We start from the raw sequence: 17,562 nt of genomic DNA, 5'->3' as shown, positions 1-17,562 counted from the left end.
GCACTATTGTGATATTTTGCTGGACTGTTGTTGTTTTTTGTCTGCTCAACTCTGCTTCACTCTGACACCATAATCAAGTCATGATAGTTTTCTGCCAGTAACTGCATGTTATCCTTACAACATTTTGTGTGACAATTCCCAGCAACTAATTTAATATTCCTGCATGAAAAACTTTGCCCTTCCAGGATATCAAAAACTGGCGGAATTTGTGTTTATTGTCCTTGGTGGTAGACAGCATGCAAACCACCTCCTTCTAGCCAACGTACAATCCCTGGATAACAAGCTGTGCAAGTTGAGAGAAAGAATCTCCTTCCAGCTGGAAATAAAATATTTGTAGATTTTGTAGAATGCAGGCTGGGAGGCGGAGATTTTGTGTTTACCTTGTATCCAGTAATGGTGCTAACATGACGTCTGGGCATCTTCCATCGCACGCTGACGGCTGTGCAGTTCACCGTCTCTAGCTGAATGTCCAATGGAGGGCTCAGACGATCTGTTGAAGAGAAACAGACAAAGTTGCCATGATCATTGAATCACTGATATCCTGTAGATTCTGATTGGGATCGAGTCACAGCGGAGAAATACATTTGTAGGATTTGATGTATACATACATACACGTTTTTTGGGGGATATTCTGTTGGATTGGGTAATGTAGTATGACCATGTTAGGGTGCAGGGCCTTAATACAGAACTACAAGTCAAATGAGCTCAGCTCAGAACAATATAATGGATAAGAAAGCTAGGTAATTATGTGGATTTCAGGATCACAGCATGGCTCCAATGTGGATCTCGGACTTTATGTGACCAGCATCTACTATATAATATCTGGAGTGGGCACAGAATTTTGTTGTTGTTTGCTGTTGGGGGGGAAATGAAAAATAAACAACAATCCTATTGGATATAACATGAGTGCTGGTATTATTTTCTATGGACTGTATCTACCTGAACCATGCACCCGTCACTTTATTACTTTGGACTACTCAATTGAGTGCTTGCTTCTCTTCCTTTCTTCAAGTCACAGAAAATCTCCACCCACTCTTTTCAATTAAGTTGCTCCCTGACTGGAGGGACAACCTCCTTCTGGGTATTTGCCACGTCACTAGGAACTTGTAACGATGTGTTTTAGTGACCTTTAAGCGTCCAAATCACAAACTATCACCACAAGCGAGCCTGTGTATCAAGCCCATGAATTGGTGAGGTCAAACTTGCAGTAGATTTGGCCACTTTTTTGCTTTTGATTAAAAAATGACACCCATGTGAAGTGAGGGGCGCTCTTGTCGTCGTACATCATCCAATAAAAAATAAATATACTTCTTCATGAATTAATTTGTCAACTTATGTTATTAACTTTTAACCATGATACAATGTTTAAAAAAACTCATCTTTTCACCATGAACATGTAAGATGACAACTGAATTTATGTGATATCATTACTAAAAGGACCGGTCGCTCTCCTCCTGTATAGGTCCCTGTCTTTCTGTATACTTCCTTAGCATAGAGCAAGACAGCTGCTCCCGAGCTGAATTAAAACAGTTGCACTGTGTTTAGAAAACCCGATTTGCTCGTCCACATATGACATAAATTCTCCTTTCATTGTCAATGGCATAATGTTTGTGTTGCCACAAAAAGTCTATTTGTTCAGACACATATGACGTAAATTCTCCTTTCATTGTCAATGGCAAATGTGTCACGAGTTAAGGACAAAAAGCTGTATATAGGGGGGCTAGTGCCCCTCAAAAAGCCAGTCATCTATGACGTATCTGTGACGTACACTTATAACTCCAAAATTGCATATGTTTGGCACTGATCAGGCAAGCTCTGCAGACAGACACACTGACAAACAGCCAGCGGAAATCACACCTGGGGGGTGAAAACATCCAGCTCCAGCACTTCTTCTTCCTTCCTGAGAAATGTCTGGTTGACCGTTTCAAGCTAAATATAAAATAATAATAATAAAATAAAATAATAATAAAAGGAAGGCACTATTTCATGGGTCATGCAATTGTTTAACCCAAATGTTATGTCTCTCAAATGAGGATTGTAACATCAACAGTCTAAAGGTGTGTAAATTATTGTCTGACTGGAACACACATTTGAGCATTCAATTGACTCTCTTGATCAAGCTGAACTGGAGGCTCCATATGACTAAATGAAAACACTCCAAATGAGTCACCGGCTATAACTGATCTGGACACTTTGAGTCTGTTTGAGATAGGCCTACCTTCTTTCAGAATGGGACCAAAATAATCTCAAACCATCCTGCAAAATAGTGTGTATTTTGCCTGCTACCTGGCATGCATGAATTAAAGAAGTTTGTTGGTTGAGTCCCTCATCATTCTAGGGACAACGAAAACAATAGTCTACTGTAGAATCTCTTTCCCGCTGCCACTGAGTGAGCATAGATATTTAATTGAGGTAAATGCAGCTGTGCTGTCCTGCCTGTCCAGTGCTGAAAAGGGGTCGTCGAAATGATCTAGCAGCAAAATATATAAAAGTGATACTATGTTGTTGAATACATTATACATACAGTAAAGACCTCAAAATATAGCTGTGTTGTTAGTCTATAATAGTGTATCCAGCAACAGCAACAGAGCAATAGCAATAGGATGAAATATTGAGAACCACTGATATAGAAACATGAGGTTTAATTATTTTTTTTTAAATACATTTTTTAAATTTCGACGTCAGGCCTAAATGGGTTAAAGGGAGATGGAAGAGGGATGGAGTACAAAAGGATGGAATGGGAGTAACCTACTGTCTAATCAAACTAATGCAAGGTTAGACAGGTTATGCACGTGCGAATACAGAATGTTTTTGTTGCTTTAGGAGTAGTCAATATAAGTACTATTGCAAACCTGCTCTTATTAATTTGAATTTTGTAGGCCTACTACTTACCAGTTCTGTTTGTCCTTTTTGCGTAGACACGAACGTTGACAACGCACATTGTGAAAAAAAGTAAGCATAAACAACTTTTTTCTTTAAATTCCATGTCTTCTTTTGGCGAAAGCGTGAAGGTTTAAATTATCATTTTAAGTCGACCGTCTAACGTGCCTAACCTACAAACAATGCTGAGGCTATTTAGATAATAAAGTTTTGGTGCAATTAAAAGCTGCTTTCGTCCATAAATGTGAAAAAAAACCAGCCAGAGAAAGGCAAACGGAACTGAAACTGTCAACAATCCGAACGAAGGCAACCATGCAAGGTTTGACACTGATGAGATTACAGTCTGCAAAAGATCAGTGGTTTTGGGCACATTAACGAGCAGACGCGGTTACTTCTACACTGCCTTTGCAGGAGAGCGCACGGAAGGCTATTCCAACAGTTCTCGCGTAATGCGTAAAAGAGTCAAAGACCATAGACCTAAGACCGGTAAAGACTAGAAAACTCCAATGGGACCGCAAATTGTTTTTTACGCAGTAATCTCGACCCTTTCGACTCGCTAACTTGTCGCCCCGTCTGTAAATGTGTGAGACGGCAGCGAAGAGGAGGAGCGCGCAGTCAGGAACGTGGGGACATTTAGGGCTAAGAGGATAATAAGCGTCTAATCCCCACACTGGCCACAGATGGACGCCTGTCTTGGAGCAGAGGCAGGATGGATAACAACTGTAACGAACGACATACCAATCATACGTAGCAGAGCTTTGGTTCTTTGTGTCTGTTAGACCTCTGACCAAGTAGCTAAAATATGTTGTAGTATTGCAACGCTGGGTGTTACAGGGTTAAGGCTATATTGATACTAGGGGTATTGATAATAGGGGTGCCACAATTAATCGAACTAATCAATTTAATTGATTAAAACAACTAATCGAGAATCCATTTTAATAATAGCCTAATAAAAAGGATTTTGAGTGAATAAAAATAAATTCCCATTCACAATGAATGGAGAATGTTACTATAGTGTCTGAGCAAATAGTGTCTATCACCTAAAACTGGAGTCTGAATAGGCCTTTAGCCTATGGCCTATATCCATCAACCTTAACTCCAACTCCTAAACTAACCTCAATCACAACCAGAACCAACACACCTTAACGCTATCCCCAATCGTAACAACTCTAAACTAGGAATAGGGTTAAGGGAATAGTAAGTCATACGATTTGTCACACACGTTACCGCAGTGAAATTTGTTCTCCGCATTTGACCCATCTCTTGGAACGTTGAGCCACAGACAAGGAGCGGTGAGCTGCAGCCGTGCCGCGCCCGGGAATCATTTGATTAGTAGATTTGACCCCCCAATCCAACCCTTTGATGTTGAGTGCCAAGCAGGGAGGCATTGGGTCTCATTTTTACAGTCTTTGGTATGACCCGGCCGGGGATCGAACCCCGACCTCCCAGTTTCAGGGCGGACACTCTAACCACTGTCTGGTATAGAGGGAAGTGCATACCAAAGTACAGATGTATAGAAATAAAAAATAAATAAATGTGAGATTTACCTTAAAATGACACCATCATCAGAGCTGCGCAGTACATAAACATGAGCTTGATGTGGTTTTGATGGTACTGGGGAGACATCCTGATTTCAGTCATCACTCATTCTTGAAACTGATTCCTGTCCTCTAAACCTAGAGCTGTGCTAAGAATTGGAGCAATGATAAAGTGTTTAGGTGGAAGGTAACACTGATCAACAAGACACAATCTGCAGAAAAGGTTTGCCACCTGCAAGCACAGATGACAACACCATCAAAAGCCGTAACAAGCAGTTTCCAACAATCTGTCACGATTAAGAAACTGGCAGACCCAAATGCAGACACAACACATAGGCAAAGTCCAAAGGGGAGCTTGTAGATCAGCTATATTCAGTTGTAGGAGTTGAGGTGGTAGGCAGGCTGCAGGTTGCCACTATCTGCCTATCTGCCCACCTGTTTGCCTTCATTCAACTCACGAGTTGAAGGCAAACAGGTGGGCATGTAGGCAGGCAGACAACTATAAACATACTAGAAATAAGCATTACCGCACAGAGAACTGTGAAACAATCTGGCAGTGCGTGGGGAGAAGACCCAGACTTTTATAGAGTGGAGGTTGATGAGAAGATGCAGGCATGTATGTGAGTGAGATGAGATCAAGAAAGCTTATACGAGGAAAGGTCGCCAACATCATTTTCTGGAGTCAGGCATGTATGTGAGTGAGATGAGATCAAGAAAACTTACGAGGAAAGGTCGCCAACATCATTTTCTGGAGTCAGGCATGTATGTGAGTGAGATGAGATCATGAAAACTTACGAGGAAAGGTCGCCAACGTCATTTTCTCTACCCTGCAATTCCAGCCGGCAGATTCGTAACACTCGGTGGCAAACTGCTGCTGAAACTCTGGTGGAATACATTGGAGTCAATGGAGCCGAGTGGACAAGCATATGAACAAACACTATTTCTGAATGATTTCTTCTTCTTTTTTTATGATATCCCACGATTTTGCAACCCATTTTTTCCCCCAGTGTCAATTACAGTATCTAATGTAATCCTGGGCGCTACACTTCCTCTGCCAACCTGGGGGGGCAGCGGACTGACCTCATGCTTCCTTCTATGCATGAGGAGTCCAAGCTGCTTCTTTTCACCTGACAGGGGGGAGTTTCCCCAGCCGGACGTAGTGCGTGGAAGGAACACGTTATTCCGACCAGTTCCATTCCCCTCCATCAGATCTTTTTTTCCATCAGATTTATTTCTGAATGATTGAGACCATTGTAAACTAACGTTTCCTGGAAAAAAAGAAAAGAAAAAAAAGACATATAACACATCATTGCCTGCTGTGTTGCTTTTCAATGTGTACACTGTGTCATTTTATAGAGGTATCTAAAGAGCACAAAGTTTGTTTCTGAATGTGCCAAGTATCGCAAGACTGTTCACCATTTCCTGTTTGGCCACCAAATCTTGCGATACCTCAGAGACAGAAACAATACCCGCCGCTGTTTAGATGTCTACAAAAAATGATGTACTGTACACATCGAAAAGCATGTGATTGGAAAACAACCTGTGATATGTCTTCTTTTATATTCCTGAACCGATTATAAGGTCGATCGTTCATAAAATAATGCTTGTTCAAAAGCTGGTCCAGCCGGCTCCATCCACTGCTATGTTGTATTTCATCGAACTTCCGGTGCGAGAATTGCCACCCATGAGTGTCATGGCACAGACCCGGCGTCGAGTCCGGTCCAGTCACGTGACCTCATGTCCCTTCCTTTCATTTTGTTCCTAGGATGAGATACCACATACCAGAATCTGGAAAGCCAGGAACCAAGCCTATGCCCACACACAGACAGACAGACTAACACTAACACTAACACAGGACACTGGCAAGGACCGTGACACAATCAACCTCACTACAGGGTTCAGAGCTGTGGTGATTTCTATTCTGTTCCCTTCCCTTTCACCAATCTGTATTCACACTATTATTAGCCACTTATGATAATCCTGTATCTTCTGAGTCACAGCAAGACAAATGGATTTGTTTCCTGTTTCCTTTGCCTACTATTCCACAATCAAGCTTTTTAGCTGGGGCTTGATATCACTGTTTTTGAAGAAGAGAGTTTCTCTCTCTATCTGAACAAATTAAATATAATAAACTAGAAAAGTGCACTCCTCTGAGCACATTTCTCCGCCAGGACTGATTGCCTATTCCCAGGCCTGGGGTGCAGCCGTCAGGCACTTTGTGATACAAACCTAACACCGACTTTTTCATAAAAGCTTGTTAGCCACCTGAAAATCCAATATGTCGGACATTTTTCAAGATGCTTTCCACATCAAATGTAAAACAAGGTGTTGTCTCTGTCAGAAAGAAACACAAATGTACAATATCATTTTCAGTAACAGCAAGCTTGAGCGTGCCAGAAAAAGGGTAGCTGACATGCAGAATGACCCTGAGGGGCCTATTGGTTAAGGCGCATAATGCTATAATCGATTCCCGAGCCTGGCGGCCTTTGCTTTGTGTCACTACCTGTCCCCGTTTCCTGTCTCATTCTGCTGTACTATATCTAAATAAAGGCAGGCCAGGATAGGCTCTCTTCCTCAACAAAATATACATTTCTAACCATCCTTCTCCGTTCTCTACACTGGCTCCCCGTAGCGGCTCGCATCCAGTTCAAAACCCTGGTGTTAGCCTATAGGGCAGTGAAAGGAACAGCTCCTTCCTACCTCCGGGCTATGGTCGATGCCTACACCCCTGCCCGACCACTTCGGTCTGCCACCTCGGGGCGACTGATTGCCTCGTCACTCAAGGGTCCTTCTGGCCGATCCACACGCTCACGACTCTTTTATGTTCTGGCCCCACAGTGGTGGAATGAACTTCCCACTGATGTTAGGACAGCAGAGTCACTGCCCATATTTCGCCGCAGGTTGAAAACCCACCTCTTCAGGAAACACTACCCTTCCTCTCTGCCTGACCTACTTGTTGTTAACTAGTTGTACGAACGCTTGTTTTCTATTGTTGTATTGTTTATTGGATCTTGTTTAGTCGATACACTTAATTGTTTTAGCTCATGCTCATTTGATTTAGCTATTTTGTCTCATCTGTTTAAGGAAATAGGTAGCTGATATATTGCACTTTTACCTTAGCGCTAGGTATACTCTTGGTTGCTTGTTTTTGCAGAAAATGCACTAAAGACTTCTGGTTCTGATTAGTAGTTTTTGTTCCCTACCTATGTTGAATACACTTATTGTAAGTCGCTTTGGATAAAAGCGTCTGCTAAATGACTGTAATGTAATGTAATGCATTTTATTTTAAGACGCCTAGAATCGAACAGAACAAGGAGAGAAGATGGAAGGCACAAAGCGATGTTGTGAGCTTGTAGACTATTTTCACTAATTTGGGCCCCAAGCAAACATCTGATTTCTCTTTTGTATCTTGAGCTAAAAAGTTTGGGAACCACTGGTCTAGACAATGCACCATAATTGTGTGAATAATTGCTGGAAATCAAAAGGATAGAGAGAAAACTAGAAAAAGTGATCATGTAGATTGCATTGTGGGACAGCAATGTTCGTAATTGATTCATTGGTGAGTGGAATCTGTAGAAGTTGAGGGATTAATGTTGATGAAGACACAATTTGCATGACAAAATGTGTAGGAGTAATGTAAAACATATTTGCAAAGACTAGCCTCCTGATGGTGCTATAACAGGTCGATGTGAAACATTTGGGGCAGAAGTTCTGCTCTGCATGGCATCCAGGGAGTGTGTGCACATCAATCAGAGTTTCACATCAATCAGAGATTAACATGGACACACGGACGGATGGATAGACAGGGTCACAGGGAACAAAACAGTCGCGGCCACACATTCGGCCTGGTGGAGACAATTAGTTTTGTATTTCAATCATATTAGTTATATCTTTAGCACATAAGACGCTTAAAAGCAGAGACAAGTACATCCTTTACAAAATAATCAGTTGTTTTCCAATCATAATATTGATACTATAGAACATCTGCAAACTGTCTCAAGCTCACAGGGACGCGAAGACTCCTCCCAACGCACTGTCCCGGGCAGCGCACCCCCCGCGCCTCCGCCTCCTCGCTCTTCTGCCCCTTTTTCTATACGGTTGTCGCGTTTTCCTTTTACTTTATACCTGATGTAAAGAAGCCTTAGTGCCTTTATGGTTTTATCCTCGTAGCAGTATATGTATTTGTGTGTGTGTGTGTGTGTGTGTGTGTGTGTGTGTGTGTGTGTGTGTGTGTGTGTGTGTGTGTGTGTGTGTGTGTGTGTGTGTGTGCGTGCGTGTGTGTGTGTGTGTGTGTGTGTGTGAGTGTGTGTGTGATTCTGATCTTTCATCTCTGCGTGTGTTGACACTATACATACACACACGCAGAAGAACCGGGAGGCGAAGTCGCGGGGGGTGCGCTGCCCGGGACAGTGTGCGTTGCGAGTCTTCGCGGGACGGCTCCAGGTGTGTGTGTGTGTGGGGGGGGGGGGGGGGGGGGGGATAACTAGGGGGAGCCTTAACCCACCCTAAGCCCCCCTCATTGCTACTTCAGTGAGAGCTGTGAGGAAATGGGACAGGAGTGGAATTCTTAAATGTTCGTGTTAATTATTTCATCCTACAAATAATTTAAAAAAAAAATGCTATCAACCTGTGATATAGGTTATAGCTACTGTCACTTATAACGTGATTTTGTGTCCAGCCAGACAACAGTATGAGACATTGTAGCTGGAACATTCTCCCCACATTATTATGACAAAGGAGAAAGCATTTTCAGCCTGCTTTTAATCACAATTATTTTGTCTTATTTGTCTTAACTCCCAATCTCTGGTGACAATTGCTCTTTTCAATTATCTCAAAGAGAAACCAGGCCTTAAGGCAGCTGTGTCTAAAGTGAGGCCTACAGGGCCAAATGCGGCCCTGGGGCGAATGTTATACGGCCCGCAGCTTCATACCTGAATTGTATTATGAACGACCTGCTCATCAGTATGGGTCGGGACATTTTTACATTATTTTTATTTTTTACCTGGGCATTTCCCATGCAGAGTATAATTTGTCAGTGCTCCTTGTTTGTTGTATTATTATTTTTTTAATACACTATTTGTTCACAGCACACACCTGACAAAAGAATATATATTAAATATTGATGATGATAGTTAAATAGAATTGTTTAAATCCAAAGCTAAATTATGTAGTAGGCCCTTGGGTGTAATATTTTCTAATATGGCCCCCTTTGAGAAAGGTTTGGACACGTCCTGATACAGCCACCTAGTGGCCAAAAGTGTGAGACAACACTGAAATTGCAAGCAGACTAGCAGAGTCACTACATAGACAGAATGAATGGCAATTCTACTTAACCAAAAGATTTTTCCCCTGGTAACTCCTAAAATTCAAACCTATATTCCAAATTGTCAGGCCACCAATCCTTCTCATAACAGATCTCTTCAACACATGATGCTTTAGCAACACCAGAGTACATGTGGTGTTGATAAATTCTAAACATCACAGTGGCTTGCCAAGTCGGTTCTTTATAGTTATTTCATAATACCACCCGAATTGTTGAAAACAAATTCTTCAAAGGTTGTAGGTGCTTAAAGGTATTCAATGTAATAGGCCTACAACATTTATTCTCAGCTTGGTAAAATAGCAAATTGCTCATACCAGAAGTGTCACTATATTGGAATATTGATGACAATCCACATGTTCAACTGAGTGAACCTAAAGTCAATTGAGCACTGTTATGGTTCAAGTTGCCCCTGAGGGTTGACTCAGGATCAGCCACTCTTGCCCCCAAGTCTTAACTCTTACCATAAATTAAAATAAATTGACCCTGTATCTTCCACCTGGTGGAACACAAAATTGTAAGCAGGCTTTTTAGCACATAAATGGGACCACAAATCGGCAATATATCACCCCTCTTTAGCCAAGATTTCACTCAAAGTCCTTTTAGGAGGTAATGAAATAGTCTTCCAGGAGCAGAGTTCCTAATCAGTCCTCCCTTCCAGCTGTCACCTCCTCCCACCCACGGACTCGGCCATTCCAGGGCTGTAGTTTCATGTTGGGGCCATTATAAGGGGTGAAATGACCCATGCAATTAGCCCCTTACATGTGAGTCAAATCAAACCCCAAAATGGCCAGGTTTAATCACAGGTCATCCCCCGATTCAACCTCAGCCTATGCAGGAGAGGAAATGGTTGTCTGTTTGGCGTAGTTGCCGCTTGGCAAGGGAGTAATTGCTTGAGGATGAGGTATTTCCATGCAGTTAAGTGAGCGGCTAAAGGGAAAGGGATGCCTTGTTCTAAGTGATTACCGGTATAGCTATAAAATGCAAGTCAAAGCTTGCCAAGCGCTTCGACAGTGATCTCCAAGCTCAGCTGGACAACCTAAAAACCCAACGAAACAAGCTAAGAAACATTGTAACTGCCATGACCAAATCCGCAAAAATATACTTTATCAATGATAAAGCCGAGAAAAATAAAAACAATCCTCTGGAAGCTACTCAACAACCAACCAGGTTGTGGTCAGAAACTGAAAACCAGGTTTACAAACATAAACATCAAATCGAACGACACTCTCATCACTGACAAGCTTGATGTGACCAACTACTTAAACATCTTCTTTATAAACATATAGCAACAAGTCCAACGCTGGTTAACCAGTAAGTAAGCCCCCCTGAGGGCGAGAAGCGACCTCGCTCTAAAGGGCGATGTCGCGCTGAAACAATAGAGCTTCTTAACAGGCGCAGTTGAGTTAAACTATTAATCTGGTGTCAGTGAGGTCAGATGTAGAGTTGCTGGCCGGCTCCATATATGGAGATCTATATGTCAAACCATGTATGGCTATCCAGGGTTTGATGAGGTCAGTGTCGTGATCTTCATATATGGAGATCCACGTGTTGTACCAACTTGGTTCATTTGCAAGTGTGACTCGCGTCATGGCAACCACACTGGTTGAGACTGTCGTACAATATGGCCATATTGACATTCCCATATATGGGGAAGCGCCCCTGGCGATGTCGCAGCACGAAATGATCCGCTGATGAATAACTACCTGATTAAAACAGATAGCTTCCTGTGCTGGCACGTCAACATGGACATCAAGCTGGTCACAAGCCACCATGCCATGATCCAGTACCTCACCAAGTATGAGCCCCCTTCTGAGACGCTCAAGGAGGTTACGGAGAAGTTGCAGAATCGCAACACTAGGTCCGGTGATGCATTTGCCACGGCACTGGTCGGCTCTGTGGGGGATCACGACTACATATATGCCCATATATGGAGATCCCTGATGAAGTCACGTCACGTGATGTCACAAGGCGTGACCATATATGGAGGAGTGACCAACGAACCAACGGGAAATGCACGTTTTCATAGTAAATGTGACCTATATGGTTGCAACAATCAGCCCTTCCACTATGGGCGATTTGGAGTAGACTAGAGCACATCAAAGCCTTCTACAAAGATCTAGGTGTTTGTAAAGACGATTTTAAACTGGTAATGGTAACAACTGACGAGGTACTTATAAAACTGAGTGCCCTACAACCCAACAAGGCCACTGGTCATGACCCAGCAAGCACGGTCAGGACCTCGACAAATTAGTGACGTCTTGATTGTGGCCAGATCAAGTGAAACCAAGACTAGTCAGATCTGGCCCAGAATATCACCTGATTTCAACCAACTTAAGTTTTATCCACTAAGACGGACGTCCCTGGATGAATCAGAGAGTGTCCGATCGAGGCCAGATCAACTTAAGTCATATCATAACTAGTCAGATCTGGCCCAGAATAAGCTATATTATTTAAACTGGTGAAGACGTCCTGGAAATGACGTAAAGATCATCCCCATATGGGCTGTGATCTGGCCTAGTCCTGAACGTCACCGGAGTCACTGGAGGACGTCATCATAACGTTATCATGAGGTCATTTGGCTTGCTGGGGACAATATTCCCTCCAAATTTCTCAGAGACTCAGCCATCAATATAGCTCCAATCATAACCCACATAATAAACCTCTCCATCAAACAGGGACAGGTTGAAAAGTATCTTGCCACTACTAAAAAACGAATGTACGAATTCCAGTCTGGCTTCAGAACATCCCACTCCACTGACACATGCCTCCTCTATTTGAGCGACCACATCAAACACGAGGTGGATACTGGCAAATACTGCGGCATGGTCATTCTGGAACTCCAAAAGGCTTTTGACACCGTGAACCACTCCATACTGGTTTATCTAAGCTCATCTCACTCAAGAATCGCCTAAGGGTGGCGCCATTTCCATGGCGTAAACACAGAATAATTCCATATACTCACGAAACAATATTTGATTGGGTCGTGCAACTGTCTGTCACAGTGTGGCTGCAGGTTCCGCCCAGAGTCCTTAAAGCAGCCCACCGACCGGAAGACGTCATTTCTGCTTTTTTCTGTGTGTGAATACAGACGAGGGGAGAGAATAGAATACATGATATAATGTAAACGACATGACATCAGCTTGTGACTGCAACTTGTTCCTGTTCGCAGATGACTCTGCACTGCTGGTCTCAGACAGGAACAAACTGCAGGTTGAAAAGGCCCTCAGCTCTGAACTCGGTAGAATCTGCACCTGGCTCGCTGATAACAAACTATCTTTACACCTGGGGAAAACTGAATCCATTCTCTTTGGATTAAATAGTAATCTCAGCAAGGCACATGGCTTCTTGGTTAGAGTTGGTGACAATCACACGAAAAGATGAAATTACCTACCTAGGTTCCATCCTGTAGGGTGTAGGCAAATACTTCGGTGATAAAATGGCCACCAACGTAATCTAAAAAGTCAACCAAAGAACAAGATTCCTATACAGGATCTCCTCACTGGTCAACACAAACACCTTGAAGACCCTAACAGGAGCCCTTGTACAAGGTTTCTTCGACTATGCATGCATCTCTTGGTACCACAGCACCTCAAAGGCCCTAACAACAAGGCTCCAGACTTCCCAAAACAAACTGGTCAGGCTACTACTTGGCCTCACTCCCCGAACCCACCTCACCCCTGCCCATTTTGACAGGCTGGAATGGCTTAGGGTTGACGACAGAGTACAGCATCTTGCAATGGCTCTGGTCCACAAGATTCGCTACACCACCAAGATACCCATGTACCTGTCTAAATACTTCCTTAATCTCAACGAAGTCCACACCCACAACACCAGATTGAGTTCAACAAATCATGTGCAACCCAGATTCGGCACAAACATGGGACTAAATTAATTTTGCTCCTATGCCACCAAAATGTGGAATGCCCTACCAACAGCCATTAAGACATGTGAATCCCTTGACCTCTTCTAAACCGCTCTCAAAGGGCACCTACGGACGGCTGCAATTCGAAACTGGCCCCCGTAAAGTCTGAGTCCCCCCCACCCCCTTTACCCCTAACTGTATATGTTTTTTTTTTTACCCTTTTTACCTCCTTATATGATGATTTCCTGTTTTGTTATATATAGAAGTGTATATTTGTACATCTCTAAATGTTCTGATAAATTGAAAATGGTGTACCCTGTTGTAAACAAGTGTAATGCTTTATCATGGTGTTATCCATAGTAACAGTTTTTGTATTGAGTTGTGCTTTCGTTTGAAATGTAGACCTGAAATGTAGACCTCTATAATGATGTATAACTTAACACGCTCAAGCAGTTTTTGCATGAACAGTGTGACACACAAATGATTGCAATATGACCTTTGGGATCACTTGTGACCTTGAACTTCTTACAGTCCTAGCTACTGATAACTGCATGAACTGCTCTGACTGGAAATCATATCCACAATATTATATTCATTAATAAGCTACAAACCTTTGCCTATACCTTTTCGATCAGATTAAAAGAAAAAATTATTCTTGTAATGTCTCACAGAAAAAAAGATCAAAATAAACTATACATTCATTAAATTAAACACAAAGTCACACCTATTCAAACTGATTGATATACAACTTCACAAAACATGGTGTTGTAAACAGGATAGTAGTTAGTTAACTTTAGACCTTGGATAGCAAAGTTGAAACTCCTTCACAGAAGTCTACACAGCCATTGAAACATGAAGATTGTGATTCTATTGTTCACTCAGTAGTCTTCTTTGATCACACCCAGCTGAACCATCTCGTTAACTTACTGGGGGGGCACATTTGAGAAGTGTAGTTTTGACCTCTGACTGTGCCAAAGTGTGCCATTCCAATGAAAACACATTATTCAGGTCATGTTGCGTGCTGGTTAAAAGAAGAATATGAAAAAATAAAACCATCTTTCTGACCTGATTTTGTCCCAAGACTCAAGACTACTACTTCTAATTATATACATTTTCTACTTTGGTCTGCTCTTTAACTTGAGAGCTGCAGATTCTGTCTGGACTTTGAATCAAATATCATAAAGTGGATTAGATTATCTCAGCTCATCTTTTGGGTCCATGTTACTCTGTGCTACATATGCTTAACACTTTACAGCTGGGAGGGTAATGTTATAATGTCCAGGAGCATGCTGTTGCTGTGTACAGTAAACTAGAGTAAAACAAACAATCTACAGTAGGCTACCTAGTACCTACAACACTCCTGGCACGCATACAGTGACTCACACACAAAGTCCCATGAGAGCTCCAACATTCACTCTGGTCTTTGCCCCCGCCATGTGAGTCTCAGTAATAAAAAGTAGTTTCCTTTGCTCTGATCCTTACCAAATTGTCTTTATTATTATTTATTTATCTGAATTGTCTTCTTGTTCAAATCCTTAATTTCACCTGAGAAATTAAAGATGAGATAGATTACTCACTACTAGCTACTTATCAACTCAGTTTACAAAATATTTGATGTACTGCTGCTCTGCTCCATGTGATCAACTGAGAGACATGATGTTTCAGGACATTTTTAGTTAATCCTGGGAAGCCAATTGCATGTAGTCTATAATAGGCCAGTGGTTCTCGAACATGTTCATGTCAAGCATCCCCCAAATTTATTTTTAGGTTGTATATTTATGTTGCTTATTATTTATTTATTTATTTTACTTTTCTGATAGAATTTTCACCCCATGGGGGTTTCAATCTCACCTGCACAATCTGCTTTATGTTGTTGTTATTGGCTACTATGTTGTTTTTTTGCTATTGTAAATAAAATAATAGAAGAGAAGAAGAGAAAAAATGTTTTGATGTTTAATTTACGTCATATTTAGCAGAATTATCAGCTCTTATCATCATACATCATCATGCATCATCTCATACTGGCCAATCAGAATGCCTGTTGCCTGTGATTGGTTAGCTGATTTGCTCGTTTACATATGACGTAAAAATGTCAATGGCGTTTAATGTTTTGATGTTTAATTTACATCATATTTAGCAGAATTCTGACCTCATTTCTCCGTTAATTTTCAATGGCAAATATTGAGACGTGTGGGGACAAGATTTAGCGGACATTTGACCTGAATTCCCCTTTTATTGTCAATGGCAAATCTTGAGACGTGTGGGGACAAAATCTGTTTATAGAAGGGGCTAGCACCCCTTAAAAATAAGAGAAGATTTTTGTTAAAACTATTCAAAAATATTTCCACAAAGATAGCAGATCTACAACCTCACGTGTTGAGACGCTGTGAACTTTTAGATCTTCTATGTTTGAATACATTAGCCACTCATTTCACTGATGGGGACAACCTGGAGCCCCCTCAAGGACCCCTTGAAGGTCCCCGGACCGCACTTTGGGAACCACTGTCCTATAGGCTACTTGGAATGTGGCCTTTTGGGTTTGAATGGTAAAGTCAAGAAAAATTATATTTCCCTCATGCACCTTATTAGGTTACATAATAAAACAGTATAAATACTTGCACATACCAATCTCAAGACATTCTCACGTGTGTCAATCAAAGCATTAAACTTAAAGGCAAAATTCTTGTCCTGTTGAAACCTTACAACAATACCCACTGGTAGCGAGATATGACCTCTCTAAATCCTCCCGCCCGTCAAACATAGAGAAGTTCCCAGAAGTTCTGCTGATTTCAAGCTCGTTGTGATTTTAAGTGGCAACTCAATCTACTTGGTGTGTTTTCAATGGCTGATTAGAAACATGTGTCAACTTTCATCCAACCAAACAGGCTACAAAAGAAAAGCAAGACGTTTGTAATGTTAGTGTGGAAAAGTGTGAACTGTGAAACTATGCTAAAAATAAAATGAAAAAAACATTTTACAGTAACAACACAAATCTTCAATGGGGGTCCATGGACTGAAAGAGAATATTTTACATAAAAAGTTTGAGGCACTGGACACGCACACACACACACACACACACACACACACACACTCACTCACTCACTCACTCATTAGATCTCTCTCTCTCTCTCTCTCTCTCTCTCTCTCTCTCTCTCTCTCTCTCTTTCTCTCTCTCTCTCTGATTACTGTTGTAAGCCCATGTATAGAATATAGAATATAACATATTTTATCTCAATCCTAAATTAGGATTACCGAGGCAATAGTTAGGATTCCTAACTATTGCCTCGGCAATTCGTCATTCAATGAACAGACGCCATCCTCCATTATAGACAGGGCAGCGTGGGAGTTTGCCAGTGTGACAGAGAGAACAAGATAGAGGATGGGCTAGAAGACGTCATCTGTCCTTATAAACCTGCCTCTTCAACACTCAGTTCAGAAGCAACTAAGCAAGCAATGGATGGAGCAGGGAGAGATGGACTGACAGACAACCCACACAGCCTACTAAAGGATATTTGCTTACCGACACATTCATGCTGAATTAAATCCAAAGTGAAGTACAGTGAGGTTGTGGGAATAACCTTTTTAAAAATATATATATGCAAATCCAAATATTTGGACACTTTGCGTTTGCAGTCCGGAAGAGGAACCTTCAGTTGATGTTTTTCCTTCATTCTTTTCTCGCAACTTACCTGTTGAGGATCCAGCGCCGGCGAACACACTGACTGATCATTTATTTAAATAAGGACGCATCTCCGTGCAATTCAAACAGACGTTTTGAGCTCTGGGTTGACGTCTGGGGATGTCGACAAGAGCCCGAGGTGATGAAGAAGGCGACCCTCTCCATCTCCTCTACACGAAACATGTTGACATTGACCTATAGGTGCACGGAGCTCTAAACTTAAAGGGATGTCTGTTGTTTTCGTATTACGACATGTTTTTCTCTCGGACTGAAGTGGACA

The 17,562-nt window shown here is 41.9% G+C and overlaps 1 protein-coding gene across 2 annotated transcripts in view; it reads right to left on the bottom strand.

Annotated features, from left to right (window-relative positions):
* egflam (EGF-like, fibronectin type III and laminin G domains) overlaps positions 1 to 13,284 on the bottom strand; it is a 61,757-nt gene extending 48,473 nt beyond the window's left edge. The window contains exons 1-3 of one of the 2 annotated variants that reach the window (XM_079515308.1): positions 13,133 to 13,284; positions 12,704 to 12,813; positions 381 to 490 (exon numbers count right to left, since the gene is read on the bottom strand). In XM_079515308.1, the coding sequence (XP_079371434.1) occupies positions 381 to 419 (39 nt within the window). In that variant the 5' untranslated portion in view covers positions 420 to 490; positions 12,704 to 12,813; positions 13,133 to 13,284. Of the gene's footprint in view, positions 1 to 380; positions 491 to 2,892; positions 2,988 to 12,703; positions 12,814 to 13,132 lie in introns of those variants that run through there. The other variant, XM_079515307.1, reaches the window with a different exon arrangement.
* Between the last annotated feature and the right edge of the window lie 4,278 nt (positions 13,285 to 17,562).

Source organism: Electrona antarctica, assembly GCF_951216825.1.
Source record: "Electrona antarctica genome assembly, chromosome: 12".
In the NCBI taxonomy this organism is placed as follows: Eukaryota; Metazoa; Chordata; class Actinopteri; order Myctophiformes; family Myctophidae; genus Electrona; species Electrona antarctica.
The sequence above is the reverse complement of the archived record's forward strand: the minus strand, read 5'-3'. Positions and strand labels throughout refer to the sequence as shown.